The 21,147-nt window shown below is 38.9% G+C and overlaps 1 protein-coding gene across 3 annotated transcripts in view; it reads right to left on the reverse strand.

Moving 5' to 3' along the window:
• LOC113476917 (collagen alpha-1(XV) chain-like) overlaps positions 1 to 21,147 on the reverse strand; it is a 147,046-nt gene that overhangs the window by 22,754 nt on the left and 103,145 nt on the right. For all 3 annotated transcript variants that reach the window (XM_026842920.1, XM_026842919.1, XM_026842921.1), the window contains exons 21-32: positions 20,484 to 20,519; positions 20,307 to 20,390; positions 14,439 to 14,504; positions 13,811 to 13,846; positions 12,204 to 12,266; positions 10,104 to 10,181; positions 9,949 to 9,984; positions 5,205 to 5,258; positions 5,065 to 5,124; positions 2,906 to 2,974; positions 2,490 to 2,531; positions 98 to 143 (exon numbers count right to left, since the gene is read on the reverse strand). In XM_026842920.1, coding sequence (XP_026698721.1) covers positions 98 to 143; positions 2,490 to 2,531; positions 2,906 to 2,974; positions 5,065 to 5,124; positions 5,205 to 5,258; positions 9,949 to 9,984; positions 10,104 to 10,181; positions 12,204 to 12,266; positions 13,811 to 13,846; positions 14,439 to 14,504; positions 20,307 to 20,390; positions 20,484 to 20,519 — 670 coding nt within the window. The remainder of the gene's footprint in view (positions 1 to 97; positions 144 to 2,489; positions 2,532 to 2,905; positions 2,975 to 5,064; positions 5,125 to 5,204; positions 5,259 to 9,948; positions 9,985 to 10,103; positions 10,182 to 12,203; positions 12,267 to 13,810; positions 13,847 to 14,438; positions 14,505 to 20,306; positions 20,391 to 20,483; positions 20,520 to 21,147) is intronic.

Below are 21,147 nucleotides of genomic sequence, written 5' to 3' on the forward strand. Positions count from 1 at the left end.
CCCCCCCAAACCCAGCTATGCAATAACCAAGAAAAAGCAAAAAGAACAAAAAAAATAAAGCTTATTTAAATCAAGATACAAGAAAAGAATTACTTACCATGTCCAGTAAGAGCTTCTTGATTTCCAGGGTAAGGAGTGCTCACCTATAGACAAAGAAATCTATTAAAAATTATCCATACACATTTAACCAATGGAAATACATCACTTGCTGTGACTGAAAAGCCTGGAAAATTTGCATGCTATCACAGTAAATATTGTAGCAACACTCTGGGATTATCTCCAGTTTGACAAGGTCCAAGTATTAGCCAATGAAGCTTTTTCAGGATTGTGCTCTCTTTAACATGCAACATGCTTTCAGCAAGAGGGTAACAACATGCATTTTGGAGGCATCAGCAAATCCTCCTCTCAGTCATGCCAGTGAAGCATCAGAAAACTCATTCTCCAAGAACAATTCTGAATTTACATCACTGCATTTGAAAGCAGGATTTGTATTTTGACTGTAAGAGACTGTGTTTGTAGGTTTTTCATCAGATCACAGCTATGCCTTCTGTCTGATGTTGGCCTATGCTCCAGATGCATTGAGACCACAACTGGGAGGCAGAAGCTATTCTAGTTTATCCTGTTCTGACACCAGACACCTGTAACAGCGGGCATGCTACTTACCTCTACTGTCTGTCTTCAAAATAGGGACAGTGCAGGAATTAAAATGTGGCACAGTGCTTGGAAATGGACAAATCTTAGTACTAGCTAGTACTATTTATATGAATCTAAGCAAGCATATGAAAAAAAAAAAATGAGGGTGTTGCATCTGGCTAATCCTGAAGTATTAGCTCTTATAAATCTTACTCACATGGATAGCTCCATTAACTTCAGAAGTTCAGTTCACATGAGGATAACTTGTGGGATTCAGTCTGTAGTTCTTTATCGATATTCATTTATGTAGGCATGTACAGCAGACTTCTTATCTATAAACTTGGATAGGTTTAGGAGATTATTCACAAATGTAGGACAAATCTATCTAGCATACTCAGATGCACAAAGAGGTGTTTATGAGTACAGGTTTCTATTACTTGTGCACATAAAAGTTACTGCTACTATTCACTGGCTGTAACCTTCTTGAAAAGTGACTTTTTATTGTTACCTGAAATTCAGTTAAAATAGGCTTGTATTGTTTGAATCATTCCACAGAGAATCACAGGAGAGTTGAGGTTGGATGGCATCTCTGGAGATTGCTAGCCTACATCATGTTGCTCAGGGCCTTGTCTAGTCAGGTTTCAGAGATGAGGCTGATTAATCCCTATGTGATTATGGACATATGTTATTAATGTACGAGAATGTTGTGGGAATGGGAAGATTTAAGGGAGGAATTCAGAGATAAAAAGATGGTGCCTGGAGGTGGTAGGCCAAAACTGGGGAAATGTCAAATTACCATAGAGTAATGACTAATAATCATTAATTAACAGAAAGACCCATAAGTGTGGATACATCTTTCTTCCTCAGTAAGGGTAGGGTGATGATAAATATCAATGCATCTAGTGTAGTGTAAGTCAAGTGCTGTTTCTCTAAAATAAATAAAAAAGAACTGGAATGGAAATTGGAGGAGGGGGCACAATACTGTTTTGAGCTGTACTGTCTAACAGAAAAGTAGAACAGCCATACTGGACACCACACTATTCAGGGGAGGACCCTGGCTCTCAGAGGCAGAATCTTCTCCAAGTACCTAACACATGGCTTAAAAGTACTTCCAGGAGTGAACTCTGTTCACAATTCATTGTAGGATGTAATTTCTGTGATTCATTAAACAAAAGTTGCCTCAGGGTGTTCTGAAAATATAAAGCCCATCTCCTTTCTTTCCATACTATGTGTGAAATTGCAGGTCCTTTGAATGTAATGATGGCTTTGTCATGCCCTCTGGAAAGCAGGGGCAGAGCTTCACCTGCTGCCATTCTGGAGATAATAAATGTTTATATGTGAATAAGCTGCATTTGAGAGCCAAATAAAGAACATGATCTTTCTTTTCTGATGCATCTTTCATGCCGCAATGAAATACATAACAAGTCTTATTTTGGACAGGGAAATTGAGAACAGCTAAAGACATAAGAACATGGAAACAGTATTTACATATACATCTGAAAAATGGGTGTACATGTATGTATAAACATTCAGCTTCTCAAAGCAACTCTTAAAGTACGGAAACACAGGCTTTGAAAAGCATTAAAAGTGTTAGGACAACCAAGTAACCAAAGTGCTTTAAGCAAAAAGTTCTAGTGTTTCTAGTTCTGTTATATATTTTATGTATGGTTAATTTTGGGTATCTAAAGACTTAATACTCTGTTATCTTGAAGACTAGGTAAAACACATCTCTGGTGCAAAGCAGAAGGCAGGGGGAGAAAAGCTGCAAAGCTACTGTGGTTATGTATGTAGCTACTTTGGTTATGTATTATCATGGCCATGCATTTTGCTTAGAGCAGATTCTGTGTGTGACTCACTGGCATTTTGCAATGAGGTCTGGGAGGGACTGGGAAAACTGTCTATTGAAAACAAGAAGGGAAATTATTTTCATGAATACGTATAATACAGCATATAACACACCAAATAGATTTAATAGACATGATGGGACACAAGACATGACTGGAGACAAAAATGAGCACCTCCCGAGCCAAGAGCCCAGTTTGCTGCCTGGGAGCTTTCACAGGTCTTTCAGCGGGTCCCACTCTGTGTGGGGGCAAACCTCTTACATGTCAGTGACTCCATTAAGAGATTTTTTTCCTATGTACAGAAGCAAGGTCACGCACTGCTAACTGTGTTGCCTGAAACAAGTTTTGATGTTTCCTTCTGCAAACTGTTTCTAGAGCACATTTCTGCTACAGCAATGGACCAGCAACTGATCCCCAGTTGTACTTACTCCTTTGATATAAACTATACGTCCTGGAGGTCCAGGGGGCCCTGGGGGTCCAGGCAGGCCAGGAGGGCCCTGATAAGAGAAAGTAAAAGAAAGAAGATGTTAGACAGATCTTTTCATATGCAATACATCTGAGCCTACAGAAATAAGGTGAAGGGGGTCAGAGGACCCCATTTAACCACGAAGTTTTGTGTTAAATGGCTTGAGGGGAGACTGAGCATTCAGTTACAGGGACCAAGCTGTGAATTTTAATATTTAACCTAAAGCACTCTGTGGAGAGCAAAATGGTCTAAGATTATTCTTTCCAGTGGGAAAAACAAAACAAAACAAACCAAACCAGAAACCTTAAAGCACTAAAAATTGAAACTAAATTAAAGGCAGTGGATCTCTCATCCAAGGAAAATTAGGTATCCAAGACTGGTCTGGGATTCTCAAGACTGCTGAGATTCATATCTTTTCGAGCACCAGTCAGATAACTACATGCTAATTATCACCTTCAAGGAACCCTGCTAGACCAGAGGCATGACTGCCCTTTACAAAAGAAAATGCCCATTCTTTACTGTGTCATTTAAAAACTTGGCATCACGCCATGTCCATCTTTCACTCCACAACAATGCAAGCTTCTGTGAGGTGACACATGTCATCTCATTAATAATTAGAAATACATTAGATTTTATTTTCCTTGAGTACTCCAGGAAGGACTATTAGAACATGTAGTTTGTTTTGTTTGCTTGTTTGCTTTAATTTCCCAGCCTGATGTACTTCATCTAGTTATACTTGCTTTAATAGTTTTTTGTTCGGTTAGGGCAGACAATCCAGAAAATGAACCTTGACACCTTTGAAGATATGGAGGAAGGGAAAAACTACTTTAATATTTTCTGCCAGTGGCTAGTCATCTTTTCTGTCACTTTTTTTCCAATTAGACTTTGTCTGATTTGCCTGGTTTCACCTTCCAGCAACTAAATTTCTATTTATGTATTTCTCCAGAGGTGTAAGCGATGTTTAGTATCTGGTCTTTCCTTAGGTGAAGATACTTTGATATTTATCAATTCTTAGTCTCCCTGTTAGCTGGATAAAGCAGTATCATCATCTCAATCATATTTATTTTCCAGCTAGACAACATACTTGTGTTTTGCATAATTGCGTGCCCTGTATTTTATGTGCACACATACTTGTGTGCGGTATATATATATTTTTTTTAAACAAAATAGAACCAGGGGAGTTATACAACAGAATTTGTTTACAGAAAATGCACTACTGAAATACAGTGATATCGACTAAATCACCTCTTCCAATGCCTAGCTGATCCCCCTACCTTGTGATTTCTATGCTAAGACAGTGAAATAACCTTGCCTTTTTTTTCAGCATATCTCTGATGCAGATGAAATATTATTAGCTGCTGCTGTGGCATGGGTACCAATTTTTCTATCACAGATTGCTCCATGACATCAGAACAACCACACACTCTGCTATTGTGAAATTTACTGCTTATGCTCAACAGTGTTTGTGTTGTGTAGACCAGTCTTGATGTTTGCCTTGAGACCACTCCTATGAAGACTTTTCCTAAGAACAGACTAGCAGCATCAGGACCTTGGTTCATCACTTGCTGTTCCATAATTACAGGTTGTAGGTGGGCATGGATATGCAATTATCTATGCAGTGGTTGTTATTCTGGATACATGTACATAGCAACTAAAGGAGGTACCAGGTATTACCAAGTATCTCCTTGTTAGCAGAGAAGATGCAACTTCACTAAAATAATGCTTAAGTGCTGTTTGTGCCTGTGCTAGATAGCTAAGAGCCTATTGGAGAATCTTCACACCATGAGGGGTCATACTGATGGCTGAGTCAGGAAGTCTTTGATAAACAGAAAGAATTGGTTATCCCAGATAATTTGCTATTTGAACCAGCTATGCTAACAGTGAATCACACACATAACTTACACCTGGGAGCTGATACAACAATGTGTATCTGCAAGAACTGTCCAGATGGACCCAGAAGTTGATGTTTCAACGATTGTTACCGATAGGAAAAGTATCAGAAATGTACAATTATTTCTAGATCATTTCAGATTTTAGTCTTATCATTTTAAAGGAACTCATATAAATTGAACTTAAAGATTTTAACAGGATTTTTTTTTCCAACTAATTGCAAGAACTTACATTAAAGGCTTCACCTTGATCACCTTTCACACCTCTCAGTCCATTCAGTCCTGGACGGCCCTGAAATAAGTAGAAATAGTGTAATGTGTGTCAGAAGCAAGTTTGTCTATCTTTATTCCACTTGTGAGCATAATACATACTGGACGTCCTGGGAAACCAAGTTCTCCTTTAGGTCCAGTAGGTCCTATTGGTCCCTGGATAAAAAAGAAAATGTGATTATGGAGAATATATGGAACATATCTTTGATGTTTATTCAATTATTTAGAATAAAAGTCATAATTTTATATTTGTCTTTAAAATCAGTCTGTGATTGTCTTCAGAGAATGCACAGAATGTCCTCTTTATTTGCTCTGCTGAGTGATTTTCAGAAGCTGAGGCTTGCATATAACAGTCAACTCTGGTTTGGAAAAAGACTCGTTGCCTGAAAAGAAGTCTGAATTCTCAGCCACTTGTTGGGTGTGCAGTTCAAAACTGAGTCACCATGTATCAGGAGAATTAAATGTATCAATAAGTAGAAAAAAGTCAGTTAGTGATGTATGCTTTGCGCATCTCCTTTTTGTTTGCTTTGGTTTTCTAATTATTTTTGAATCAAGCCCTGTGAGACAATGTCTGTCGATCAGCCAGAGAATTCATGTAGTGCCAGGCTTCTACATGCCCCTTTCCAGCAAGTGACTGCAAAAAGAAAGGGCAAGCAGTCTGCCTGAGAAAAGTGGTGCAGGACTACAGATGATCTTTGATTGGGCATTTGCAAGCATGCAGCTTCTAGGCAGCCAACAAGCGAACAGCAAAAAAGCAGTAAACCTGAGAATACCACAAACTTCCATCTGCTGTCAGCTTCCTGAAACTTAACAAACCCACAAGGGTCTAGACAATCACTTTACATATGTATCAAACTTTCTGGTTTCATTTCCTTTTTTCAGTCTGGTGAAATGCTAAGAGATGTTCCTTCTTGCATTATTGGTTAAATAATCTGTCTATAGATCTCAGGCAGATACCACTGATAGATGACAACTGACATGTTTAATCCAGAGAAATCACAGTACTGTCAGTGGAATTATTGTAAGAGACTTTCTATTGCTACCTGCAATATGGTGGTTACCACACACCTACGCTGATGGAAGAAAGACATTGGCTGTTGCACTGCTTACCACGATTTCATCACATCACTTTAACAGTAGCAAACATTTGTTGGCATTGTGACTGCTACTTCAAAGGTTAACTAGCAAACAATCAAAAACCAAGAGGAAATCCTCATCTTGTCACTCACTTGCTCTTGATTATTAAGGAAAGTGGAGACTAAGAAGGAAGCAAGCCAGTGGCAGAACTGTCTCCTTATTTACAGTCCAGTTCTGTTGCGATGTTGTCTCTCAGTTCAAGGCATAGAGGGAGCACAGGCAAGTGAAGAGCTAGAAAGGTTGCAAGAAATAGCCTGTTTATACTTGAATGATTTCCATACTCGGAGTTTTGCATCTCACCTGATCAGCAGAATAGTCACATGGTAATACCATCTAGCTTCAAATAGCAGTCTCTTACCAATCCATTTTACAAATTAAAACTATTGCCATATTGATAGAATTTTCATTTAACAAAGCTTTTTGGTTTGGGGAGTGGCAAGTGCTTGCTTTTATGTAACATCATTTCATTGAAAAGCGATATACATTAATGGAAAATTTGTTTGATGATGATGATTTATCTTAGCATCAAGCTGATATTCATGGATTAATTGTTGTAATTTTTATCATGCTATAAATCAAGACTAGATTAGAGGTGAAATTCAGAAAATGGTTAATGTGAACGTATTGATTCATAACATCACCTTTGTAATCAGAATTTAAAGCTCACTAACAGCAACTGAAACTGTTTGAAGATGGTAGGACTTTTATTAAACTGTTTCATTTCCTGTTTGAAGGCAATTTCTGCTCTCATGATCGAAGCTAATGCCTGTGTCTAAAGCAGGTAACAGATTGCTGATAGACTCTGGCAGATGTGAACTTCAATATTGTGCCCCCAAGCTTTCAAAGTGATTCAACCCACCCTTCCGTGCTACCACATGCAATAATGGGGTTTTGAAAAAAAAAAAATTAAAAATCCAAAATGTTGTGGGGTATTTTACTATTGCACTTTCTGGCATTTGAGCCTTTGAACAATATGCAAATCTGAGCTCTACTGAGCAATGAAGATGATCAGAAACAGACTCTTTTATTAGTTTAAATAAAGAGAAGTGTCTGGATGTCATGCTTTAACTGGGACTTTAAATTAACATCAACAATGTGAGAGCTGACCATCCTGGAGCCACCTTTAGTATTTCCTCTATCAGACTGCCAGCCCACCCCTCAGAGATGTTAGTGACTCCTTGAGACAGAAGCCAGCAGTCACAGCTAGAACTGAAAGAAGGAAGTGAGGAAGCCACAAGAGACTGCTTACCAGAAAAGAAAATTTCATTTATAACAGCAGAGACTGACAATGTGGTTCTTACTAAGGGCTCCCATTCACCAGTGTGCAGTGGTCTGCTTCACTGACAATGAACAGCATAATCGAGCAGGTAAAAGATTCTCATTTCCCCTGTGGCAGGAGGCTGGACTCAGTCTGCCTTCTGCTTTTGCTATTAACAGTACTAGCCTCCTGACTACCCCTAGCTCTCATCTGCCAAACCACTACTTCTCTGTAACTCCCTGTGCTCCAGGCTCCCATGATCCTCTCTTCTGTCCAGCTGAAGTTTCGAAAAGGAGGGGAGGAATGAGTAAGGAATTTTTTTGTAGCTTCTGGTAACTTGTGTGTGAGTTCAGTGTGCCCTAACAGTACAGAAAAATGATCAGAGCCTCCAGCTAACTCAAAGCTGTTCTTGGGCTGGAGTCTTACTTTGTGCAAAGTGGAAAAGAACAATCATAATGAAAACTTTGATAAGTTATGCTGCAAAGACTCTGGCCCAGTACTCTGAAGTCTGTATTTTTTGCTGCTCAGGACTCCCACCGAATTACAAAGGGATTTTTTCTATGGGACAACGTCAAAATGAATCGTCCACTTTAGCAGTAATGATCAAACTGGAGTTCTGCACCACAAAGAGGAACCGGCTGAGCAAAGTCTTGAGGCAGGTTCTGTGTGCCAAATTCTCCTTCATCATTCACACCGGTACTGGCAAAGAGCTTCCTCTGAATGTTCTTGTCTGCATGCTGAACTGTATGAAGTATTGCGTGTCAGTACAAAAGAAGATGTAAACAGAGTTCAGGGCTGAGAGAAAAAGAACATATCCTGAAGGGTGCACAGCAATAGGATGAGAGTCAATGAAAACAAGCTAGAACACGAGAAACTCTGAATAAGTATAAGGAAAAACTTCTTTTACCCCAAAGGTTGTCAAATACTGGAATGTGCTGCCCGGAGAGGCTGTGGAATCTTTATCCTAAGAGATGTTGAAGATTCAACTGGACAAGTCCCTGAGCTGAACAGACCTGCTTTGGGAAGTGGTGTGGACTAGATGATCTCTGAAGTTCACTTACATTCCAAATTATTCTGTGAATCCAGAAGTAAAAGGATAGATTCATCCTGCAGTTGTATGAGGAGGAGAAAAGGAAATCCCCTTCTGGTAAATTAGGATAGTCCCCTCTGATGTGTGTATTCTGATACACAGTAATTAAGAAAGCAGTTGCTCAGCACACCCATTTAATCCCTTTTAAAGACCATGGAAACTAACGGCAAAATCTCTTACACACCTTGGTGTGTGACAGAGACCAGGCTAAGTCAAAAGAAGAAGCAAAGAAACACTGAATATCCTTGATCTTTAGAATACTAGACCAGAAGAAATTAATTCCTGCCCTAACACTATTGAGTGTGGGAAACTGTTTTCATTTTATAACTAATTTCTTGTGCTTTCATACAACATTCTGTGTCCAGTCAAAAATATCAGGCCAAGTGCCTGAAAGGCCTCTCATTCCTGATTTCAGTAAATGGTCTGACTGCTGCGTGATTTGCAGCTTCTTCAGAATCCAAGGCAGTTTCAAATTACTGGCACTGACAGAAATTGAGCCTGATGCAGTCAGTTGCTTTAACGTAAATCACAGAAATAGAGAATAATTTAGGTTCAAAGGTACCTTTAAAGATCATCTAGACCAACCTCTTGCTCAAAGCAAGACAAGCTTCCAAGTTAGGTCATGTTGCTCAGACCTTGTTCCACAATTCACCATCTCTCTGAGCACCTATTTCTGTGTTGAACCACTTCTGCTGTGATTTTTTTTCTTTATATCTAATTGATATTAGATTTTATTATTATACTTATTATTCTATACAATATTATTATATATAGTATATATTATTGCATTATTATATATAATATACAATAACTATATATTATTATATATTACTATATATAATAATACTATAATATTATTATGTATTATATATAGTTATATATATTATTATTAGATATTATGTTCCTTTGCCTGAACTTGTGATCAGTGGCACTCCTCTTTTTCTTGTGCACCTCTGAGAAGGACCTTAGTTCGATAATTCCCTTTCAGGCAGTGGCAGGGAACAAATATAGCCACTCTCAGCCTTTTATCTTCAGGGCTAAACAAACCCAGTTCACTCAGAGCCATAAGTTATGTAAGTTTCTAGTGCTGATGATATTTCACCGTCTATTTAGATAGTAATGGATACATTTGTGCTACCAGAATTTAAATTCTGAATCAAGGCAGTAGTTTACAGCACCACATATGTAACAACCACATTCTTTTCTGAAGGACATTGATCATCCTGAAGCATGAATATGCATTATCATCCCTACCCAGAAGAAATGAAAAGCTATATTTAGCTATATTTATATTTACCATTATCTGTAAAACCAAAGCAAAAAGAAAAAAAAGAACCCACTCATCTTTGGAAATATCTTACCACTGGTCCCACTGGTCCCACCACTCCAGCTTCACCCTGTTGAGGACAGACATACATAGAGTAATGACAAGGAGAACTTCTGCAGTATCTAGCAGATGTGGCTGGTAGCAAGGCCACCAAACATTCTGGAGGAACCCAACACAGTATTAGCTCACCTTCTCCCCTTTTCTTCCTAATAATTCAGGTAAAGATCCATCAGCAGTAATGATAGCTCCTGGTTCTCCCTTTTCACCCTGCAATTATCAAAGTTATTTTATAGTGTTTACAAAGCAGATCTCAATGAATCAAAGCAGCATTATTGTTGTTTGAAGCATGACAAATTAGCCATGCTGCGATATCAAACAAAGTGATATCAATGTCAGTAGGGTGAAGCCTGATTCTTGGAGAGATAAGGGCTGAGCTTTCTTACAACATAGTAAAGTTCACTAAAAACATCCTGCTCCTGTAAATTTCCCTGAAATAAATGAATACTTATTTTTTTAAAAAGATTTAATTGTTTTCAATGGGGTAACTATGTGAAACATGGTGTGTTCACACCATGTTCTGTCAAAGGCAGACAGGTTAGTGGTGTCTTCTTTTGTACCAGCAGCTTAGACAGTGATCAGGAAATCCTGCTGGAAGTGTAGAATCTTGGTAGAACACTAAGTGTCCTGATTTTACTATCAGGAAAGCATGAATTGTTCTCTCTATATGCCTGGCATGTTGCAGCCTCATTACCTTTAAAGAAGGCCAGTTCCTAGCATTTAAATTATGACCCTCTGCATTCCACTTGTTCAAGGGGTAATTCCACTGAATAATGGCAGCACAAGCATGAATTACCATTCCCCAGTGCCAGCTCATGATTCCCACTCTGGATCTTTCAGCTGTAACTTTCCTCCTCCTAGCTCAGACAGCTTGGTACAATAGCTTTCCCAAGATCTCGAATGGAAGAAATCTGGCTTGAAACCAACAATTGCATTGCTAATTAAAATGACAGCCCAAGTTAAAATGAACTTCCACTGAGCAGGACATACTATAACTCAGTTCCTCTTGCAGGTTCTTGAGTCTTTGGACTCTCCTTGAGGATACTTTGGAGTCTCCCTATGGCTTGGTTTCACTGACTTTATCTTCTGTGATTTTATGGACCTGAGGTTGCAACAGAAACATCTCACGATCTTTAAAAAAAAAAAAATGCTCCTAGGTGTCTGTACAGCTTCACTGTGGTTCCCAACTTCATCACTCCTGAGCATAACCTGGTGTTCATACCTCAGAAACACCACTATGTTATTGGTGGGTACAAAATATAATGGCTTCAGTTTTGTGTTCCTTCCAGCGTGAACTGCAGAAGCCAAAATAACCAGCCCCAAACACAAAAACCCCACAACCCAAACCAAAACCCACCCAACTGGTTTTAAGGTTGAGCTTGATAATTTTATGCACTCTAGAAGAACAGGAATCCTTATGACAAAAGAGAACTGGTGTTTGCGGCCTGGGATGTTTCCTTCTGAGCAATGAAGATGCTGTTCACCAACAATCCTGTTTCAAACCATAATTAACCATTTCCAAGCCTTCCTATTACTTGTGAGAAGGTGAGGTCATCTACTTACAAAGAATAAGCAGAAAGTGGTTTTGTTTTACTTTTTGTTATCCCCAAGATTGTAATAACTTAGATGTTCCTCTCCCCTGCTTCCTGCAGGTGGATGAGAAGGGGAAGAAACACAAAATAACAGCTGCAGTATCTAAAAAATAGAAGAGTTAGTCCTTGGTCACCTCTCAGCAGTGCTAAAAAATAAACACTGTTTTGCCCAGATAAGAGAAAGGATCCTAAAGAGAGAGCTTCTCAAGCCTTATACTTTATTTGGGAATGGAAAACGGCAGTCTTCATTCTGTAGGCAAAGCTCACTGTGCCAAAGGAGGAGGAAAAGATTAATCTTTTTTCATTTGGCCTTGTGGTTAGGATCCCAGGGTGTCAGCGCAGACAATCAACTTGCAAGAATAGGTCACCTCATGTTTAATCTTTATGCAAACTAATTCTGATAAGTGCATACTGCACTGCAAAATTTCAACATGGGGGAAGGAACACTAGCTCTCAGTAGTTTTATATCAAGGTATTTTGTTTAGCACTCTTTCAATTTCCACTTAGTAAAATTTTCACATGAACTTATTAACATCCCAATCCCTAGTAAAATGAGAACCCTTAAACTTTTAATGTCAGTAAGTATTTGTCATCTAGCACATTTTGCAGCATGTAGTTTTCCTTATACATTTTCTCCTACCTGTTGTCCTTTAAGTCCTTGTGATCCAGGCAAACCAGTATCACCTTTCGGTCCCCGAGGGCCCTAAGCAAAAACAAGTACATAAACCCAAGGTGAGATCTGCTAAGCATATGGAACTAGCCCATTTTACAAAGTGTAATTTTAAATAACTGGAAAACTTGACCTCGAATCACTGTGGTTGCAATCTAAGAAGTCTTAAAAGACTAAACTTCTTTCTGAGTCAAAGTATTCCCTAAAACAAATATCATGTAGTGAGAATCTGTTAAAAAATCCCCGAACAAGACACCCCCACCCCCACTGTTTATCACAGTGTAGATGATATACAGAGAGAAATATGCAAACATTAATAAGAATGGAAATTCAGGCTAAAATTTTGTTTCCTCACTACTCGATTCTCCCTCCATGATCACTCAGCCAGACTGAATGATTTTCAACAGAATTTCTGAAGCTATATTTTCACTTAAGGGTTTTTTTAATCTGAAATAGAGACTATATATTTGAAAATGAGATAATTTCTCTAGCTGTTCTGTGGCGCAAGCATGCCACTCAGGTCATATTTTTTTTACAATCTTCCCTTGTAAGTGCATTTGAAGCATTTTTTTTTACCCACCAAGAATTAAATTAAAATCTACTTGATTTCTCTATTAGTGAAGAGATAGAAGAGACCTGAGGTAAGAATGAGAATGGTATTTTCATGTCTGTAGAAAGTCTGTAAATGACAGAGACTAAGAATTCATTATATCACTTTCTAAATGTCATCAGCTCTTTTTCAAATGAAAAGTATTTTAAAGGAGGTTTTATCCCCTTTCTTTGGCTTCTATGCAGTCCATAATACCCAGGACTTAGTAAACAACCTTCTGTAGAATTTTGGGCAATTTGCCAGCATTTTGTCAACATCATTTTTCAGCTTTCCCAGTTTTCTCCTTAGTTATTCTCAGGCAATAGGCAAAGGATCCTGAGACAATATGCACGCATCTGAACTGTAAAACAATCATAACAAGGGAAAATCTATCACATTATATAGAATATAAATATAGTAGTATAAACAATACTATATGAAGTCACAAGCCAGATAATGTTTAGATGGTGTGGTAGCCTGAGCACAATAGGTAGGTAGCATAGTGTAAGGCACCTTTTGATACTATGTCTGTGCAATGCTTTCATGGTGGCACTGGTATGTTATAAAAAATAATAAACATTTCCCAAAGGATAAAACAAAAAGGGTACACTTCTTTACTGTATTCTGTAGTGGTGACAAAAGAGGCCTAAAGAATTACATATACATATCAAGATAACTTTTGGAGGTCCATTTGTTTCTCCTGGCATAGGTCTTTTTCTTAAGTAGTATTTTTTTATCAGAGTCAATTACATTTATATTTAAACTACAGAACTGATTCTGAGATAAGCAGAAATACAAGATGTGAACATCACAGTATACTTCATTTCTGGCAAAGTTAATTTCTACCATAGTTGTTGATTCCATAAAGACCTACAGTCATCCGTGTGAAAATTTCTTAGACTTTGTGTAAATTCTGTACAATATAAATTTATAAAATATTAAACTATTGTGAAAAATATTTATTTAATCCAAGGAACATAATACTTACAGGAAATCCTGGTAGACCTGGCTTGCCTTCTGGCCCCTGCAAAATGCAAAAACCCCACTCCTTTACAAACGCGTATTGCAGACTTGCAAAACAGAGTATGCATTTTCCACGTATTGCATTATTTGTGAATATTAATTGATCTGAAACTGAATTAAGAATTTAATATCTGTTGTTGTCTCATTAAATCTCCAGCTTTTCATCCACAGCTATAATCGCTGTGAGACTAAACTCACACACAGGAGCCTAGCATTCCTAGTTGCAGTCTCAAGCAGAACCAAGCAAAATGGTTTATCCTAACATTTTATAACTTGAAAAACAAGAACAGAAAAAAAAAAGGAATAAATACGATGCAAATCTTAGTTCCTATTTTTGTATCAGTTCCACATTTCTGTCATTCTGAACATATAGTTCAGATTCAGGGCTAAGCCAATTCTTTTCTTTCGTACAAACATGTAAAACCAATTCATTCACACAGAATTCAGTTCTGCCCTGGAGTATTTCCAGAGCTTAGTGCTGAAGTTAGAAGGACCAAAATTCTAAAGCACAGGAAACAGCTCTAGCTGATACTTAAAAGGAGACACTGAAGATAGAGCAAATAGGAAGATTTGGTAAAGCAGCTTATACTCACTGGAGGCCCAAGCAGTCCTTTAATTCCAGTAAAGTTAAAAATTCCATCTGTATCATTGAGTAGTAGCTAAAAGAGTGGTTAAGGAACAGGTTATTTCAAGCACCAAACTGATTACCTAGGGCACACATACATTTTTAGAAATGTATAGATAGTTAAAGCATCCCTTTATAACTATAGAGAGGAAACCACAAATAAGGCCACAGAAAAGACTTGCTACTTCACATTTTTGTTATACATCTGGAATAACAAAACCTAGCTTTTTTTTTTTTTTACACTTTCTATGTGAGGATCTCAAAATGCTTTCAAAATTTTTATTAAGTCTCTCATTTTTAATTTGAAAACTATGACACCAAATGTTGCAGCCTGAAGTAATTTCTCCTCAGAGACATAAAGATCAAAATGAATGTTTTATACTCCCATATGTCGGTGGCATTCTAAAATGGTGACTCTGCCTGAACACACTCATCCTGTTGTAGAGTTGAAGTTATAATTATACTTTGGGCATGTCTGTATCACACCATGCAGTTATTCCTAAATCAGCTCTGATCATGCTGCTGTATCTACAATCAATGAAGCCAGCTTGGATTCCCAAAACAGTAGAGTCACTTGAATGTGGAGCAGCACCTAAGCTAATCAGCTCCAAGTCTCAAGCAGCCTGAACAGAGCAGTGTAATAGCAATGCTGTTATACTGCTTCCTCTCCTGGAATTAAGGAGTTCGGCACTAGCTCAGGCATTTCTGCGTAATTTGATCACAGAATCAGAATAACCAAGGTGTACATGGACCTTTGGACATAATCTGGTCCAACCCCCTCCTCAATGCAGATCTAATTGGATACAGGTTGCTCAGGGACTTGTCCAGTTACGTCTTGAATATTTCCGAGGATGGAAATGCCACAATTGTTCTGGGTAGCTGGTTCCAGTATTTGAGTATTGTCAGGGTAAAAAGTTTTTGATTCTATGTAACTGGAATTTCCCGCATACCAACTTGTGTCTGTTACGTCTTATAGTACTGCCATACACCCCCAAGAAAGGGGTGCTTCCATATTCTCTGTATCCTCTGATTGGGTAGTTGCAGACAGCAACAAATTCTTTCCTTCGCCTTTTCTCCTCCAGGCTGAACAGACCCTGTTCTCTCGGTGCTCCAGTCCCCTGATCATCTTGGCAGCCCTGCATGCCCCATGATCCATTTTGTCAGTATCTTTCTTATATTGGGGATCTCGCAGCTGGACACAGTACTCCAAAAGCAGTCTTATGACATGCCAGCCACAGATTTCTAAGCCAATTTTCCACCTATTTTATCATCTGCCTATCCACTTTATTGGCCATCAGTTTGGTGATAGCATAGACTATGGGAGGCTGCATTGGGAGCCTTGCTAAATTCAGGGTGTACAACATCCAGTGCACATCCCTTGTCCATAGACAAGTAATCATTTTGGTCAGGAATGAATAGCTGTTAGTAAATCCATGTTGGTCGCTTCCACTCAGATTCTTGTACCGATGTTATGATTAAGCTTTCATTTTGGTTGCAGATAGCTAACAGGTGCCAGGGCTTCACCTAGCACATGAATAAGCATGTTGTCACTGAGGTAGTGTGAAATCTGAATGCCTCTTCTGCTTGTAACCAAGTGCAGATCGATGCTATCAGATTGCAATCTTTTGCAACTTTTGTTATGAGTACAGTACATGGAACTAAGTTTGAAGCTACCCCTGCTTTGACTAGGAGGTTTGACCGTATGGCTTCCAGAGATCTCTTCCAATTATTTTATGAATATCCAAATAGTATTTTTCTAATCTGGGATGTGAAGGACGACACAAAAAAGGACAGACCTGCTTGGTCACATCACATATCTTATCCTATCTTATCCAACATCATCTGGGCGTGGCAGTGTACGGTCAACTTTCTGTACTTTGAGGTCATATTAGCATCATGATCCATGCTGCTAAAGCTTGTTGCTTTTACTGGGTGCTGCTACCTGCTCCCTGTCCTCATGTTTCACAAAAACCACTGGAAAATTACAAAATAAAAAGACAGTTTAAGTCCTGCAGGCAGCACTCCATCTCCCAGTCTGCAGGAGCTCTCTGCTGCATTGCTCCAGGGTTAGCATGGTGCTGTTGGTCCCACTCTATTCCCAGCTCTCTATGGCCCAGAAAGGAAACAGGACATGAGCTGTTACTTTAATGACAGTAATAAAAAGAGTCTTGTTGCTGTAATTGTTCTGCTTTATCTACAGCTGGTGGCAGAAATCCAGGAACCCTGGGTTTACATTGTCTTTTCATTGTGGAATTACTCAGTATTCATTCTTTTTGGGCTCAGTCCAAACTGTATTGATGTCAGTGGAAAGAATCCCAAAGGCTTTGCTGAGCTTGGGATCAGGCACTTTGTGTATTTTATAAATAGAGTTTAGCTGCAAATGGAATTTTTGGTTGGAAGTCAGAAAACTGTACATAATGCTGATGAAGATCTGAAAATAGAGAGTACAAGGATAATGAGTAGAGAAAAGATTGCACTCTTCACAACCTGATTCAGGTATACAGTTATTTATCTTCCTTTTTGGATGTGCAAGCAGCTTTAATAGAAACAATCCAGCAATGTAACTTTTCAACACATCAAATCAGTTCAGAAAGTGCTGAATACAAAGTAAGGACATTGTTTTTCACATATTCTTCACTGTTATGAAGAGGAAGAAACAGTAGTTTTTAGTGCGATTGTCTGGGTTGTGTTCTAAGTGAACTTTCAGCTTTGTATCCAAATGGCATTAATATGCCCTTATTATAGTGACAGAAAACATAGGAAACACAAAATCTTGACATTTACTTTACACTCCCAACATTAACCTTTCTTCAGGCCTTTAATTCAGTTCTTGTACCTAAACTATGGATGAATAATGGCAGCGATAATTGTTTAAAAGCTTTAAATTTAAATCCAGTAAAATTTCTCTATTCAAAATTATTTCTGTAGTGTATCTAACTAGATTGGAGAGATAAAATCGCAGTGATTAATATGGTTTACTGGTTATCATGACCCCATGCATGAAGATGCACTATGTATCAGAGATTATTGTCCAAAAAAGCAAAATAGGCAATAAAGAGTGAGGAATATTGATTTTAGTATTTTGGAGTATCGAACAGCAGCAAACTGAGAGACACTGTATTTTAAACAGGACAGTTCAGAGCAAACTTCATGCCTGAGAGCAGGAAGCAACAGAGGCAGCAGAAAGGACTGCAAGCCTCCAAGACCCGTCCGTGGTGTTTGGCAGGTACTGCAGAAGCCTGGAAATGGTTGTGTTCCACTGCAGACCTCAGGTTTGTCTTACCATGTCTTTTCACAGTGTTACAAGTGGCTCCTGATGGAATCGAATCCCTACAGTTCACATAGGGACCAGGTTAAATGAGGAGGAAACCAAGGTCCACTTTTCAGTGCAGTTCAATCAATGTGCTATTGGCTGAAGCCTGGCCCTGAGCCACAGCTGTCCAAATCAGATCTCAACATTTCAATAATACTGAAACTGCACCAGCTCTTTAACTTGTTTTATTTTGATCAAGCAGCAGAAACTCTGTTTAGTTGTAGCCAGATGGCTCTTCATAAAAAAAACCCAACTTTCTTCCAACTCTGATAGATCAGTCCATGGGATTTCCATAGCCCAAGAATTGTTGTTGCCTTTGGCTACATGATGGTTAATGAGTGAACTAACAGACCCTGACCCTGGGAGTGATCTCTCTAATTGCCCTGTGGTTCCCCTAGATCACTTAATTGATCTCTGCTACTCTACTCATGTCAAGCCAATATCCACACTAAAACAGCCCGTAAAGGTGTTTATTTTAGTTCTGTAACTCCAATTGCAATTGATACGTCTACTTGCAGTAGTTCTTTCTGTATTTGAAGCTAACTACGGAAGATAAGAGACTAAGTCAATAAAATGTATTTGGATAATTTAATCTTCTATCTCAACAAATGTATAGGAAGCAAAGGTCCCATTCTTATACAAATATTAGTGAGGTAAGTAGAACTCATTGTCATACATAGTGACATATTCTTACACACACGTGTATGTTTAATTAACTGTATCAAAACCCCGCATACCACGTTCTCAGAGAAATTATCTGATTAACAATATAGAGGATTTGAAGCATATGAGGATAGATTCTCTTGATGTACTCACCCAGAATACCTGTTTGCTACAAATGTACATAAAGCCACATGTATTATGAACCCTACTTTATAAGAGAGCTTACTTCTTAAACTTCCAGGTATTAAGAGATGTATTTAAGACACTTAAGGTGGGTTTGTAATGCACCTAAGGCAATACAGCTTCTACCAGGCTCTATACATTTCTGGAATGCATGGTAAAGGTAGTTCATACAGAAGTTCTGGAGAATTCAGAAGGTGCATATTAGGTTTCTTTAGACATTACACATTAGATACACGTGTGGACTGCGACTATCACAACGTGTAGGGAGTCATGCAGCCTCCAGCAAACTAGTGTAATTAGTTCAGCTAATCAGCTCGTCAGCTTCAATAGTCTTTTTACATTTTTTATACATACCGTCCTCCTTCTGAGGCTTTCACAGTGTTTTTTCTAGTATTAATGAGCTAAGGAGCAACACATTTAGGTTCATTATTACTACAGAGTTGGTTAGTCACTGATAAGAGTTAAGGCCTTGCAATGACATCGTGGCAGGGCTGTGAGAAAGAACATGAATTTTACATCAGCGTTTCTGTCACAGCTATTGAGGAATTTTCCAGAAACGGCAACAGAAACATGATAAAGTGTAGAGCTGGCAACAGTCCCAGTTTGAGCAGGACTTTGAACCAGATGATCCTCAGACACCCCTTCCAACCAACATTTCTGTGAATCTATAATTCTGATCATCCAAGAACTTAGGATCCTAAGATTCTGGGTGGTTACTCAGTAAATTCAGTAAAAAAAACCCCTCAGCTCTTTTGGGACCGGCTATTTGGGCTATGGGGTGCCAAATTATGGGATGCCTATTTTGCTATCAGTAGCAAAAGCCTAAATGAACGCCTAGTTGTTTCAGTCAACAAAAACCGTTATGTGTAGGTCAGTTTTATGATAATATTGGTGCCCATCTCCCTCTAACAAGATATCTCAGCTGGGCATTTTCCCTACATGCAATCACAAATTACTTCTTACTGCCATTATATGCATTCCTATGGACGAGTCTGGCAGTTATAGGCTCTCAGGGGTGAATAATTTCCTATAGCCACTCACAGCTTCGTCATACCAAGCCAACAACAAGGATTTTTGTTGTCAGCTTGAAATGGGATTCATCCTATTTTCTAGCATTTGCCACTGCTAGCTAGTATTGTTTTTGCAAAGGCTTTTACATAAAGCAAAACTGACTGAAAATATACATGCATCTAAAGGGTATTGGACAGTTTTTATGAGCTTCTAGGATTTTACCCTTTCGTACTTTCGGCTGTTGCTTCCACAACAGAGTCAGTGCTCTGGTTTGTATAGTGGACACCTGTCAGAAAACACAGTGTATCTCTCTCCTAGATACAGCTGTCTTAGGTGCCTTGCTTTGTTAAACATTCCCAGTTTTTTATTTCTCTGTTGGTTTTTATTTGATGTTTGCAATTCCCGCAGAACCACCTGGAGAGTTTCTGAGAAGCTCTCAATATGATCCCATAATTCTTCTATGTAAGATTTTCACCCACTTTCCTTCCTATTTTGCCTTTTCAAAATAAATCCATTTGATACACAGACATGCTGAGAATTTTTTGTTTTGAGGAGTAGACTTATGATCTGAAAATCAGCAGCAGAATTGACAGTTTGTTAACCACTTGTTCCCTCTTCTCTGTCAGATGAATTACAGAGACTTTAATGCTCAACAAACATGCTTACCTCAGGTATTGCTATGATTGGTCCTGGTGGTCCTGGTGGTCCAGGAGGTCCCACAATACTGGTCCCATCCTGTCCTGGTTTGCCCTATTTCAAAAGCATTACAGGTGGAAAACCTGTTTATTAAGTACTACATTTCACATGTATTACTTAGAAAGAAGGAAATCTACACATTCTCACCTGAGGTCCTGGGTCACCCTTCTCCCCTTTTGGACCCTGCATGTGATTAAAAAAAAATGAACGTAAGTGATTTAAAAGGAAAAATTTTGAAAATGTGCTACTTCTACCTTCGCAAAAAGCACAACAGTAAAATGCAGGTATGTGAGAGACGAGAAACCAGGCCTGTGAGAAACTAAGACAAACAACCTGGGAAAGCAAAAGTTGAGGCTGATTGAAGAAATGCCTCAAACACTCACAAGACAAAACTATGAGTCACAGGGTGCTTTCTGTGGCGGCCGAAGCTGATAAGGCTGCGCGATGTATCTGGGGGAGAGAGCCCTGTGGAGACAGGACGGCTCTCCTCTGGGGCACCTGGGCAGATTTCAAGGGCCATGGGTCCGGTGAATGAACTTTGCTTCATTATCCATGAAATGCATATTAAAGTGAGCACCCCTCAATATGCTAATGAGGGCTGTCATGATCATGCGAGTGACATCATCCCATGAAACACCTTACCCCTCCCTGTACATGGGATATGTAGCTATGTGGGTCGACCTAGGGGACGGACCCATGGAAAGTGGGTATAAATCAAAGGGGAGAAGAAAGGGCTCTCTCTTTCTCTCTGCTCCTCTCTGCTCCCCTTCTCCCTGCCCCTCGGCCGTCTGGAGAGAGCAGTGAAGCGAAA

This window comes from Athene cunicularia (assembly GCF_003259725.1).
Source record: "Athene cunicularia isolate RWA chromosome 2 unlocalized genomic scaffold, athCun1 chr2_part1, whole genome shotgun sequence".
NCBI classification, from domain to species: Eukaryota; Metazoa; Chordata; class Aves; order Strigiformes; family Strigidae; genus Athene; species Athene cunicularia.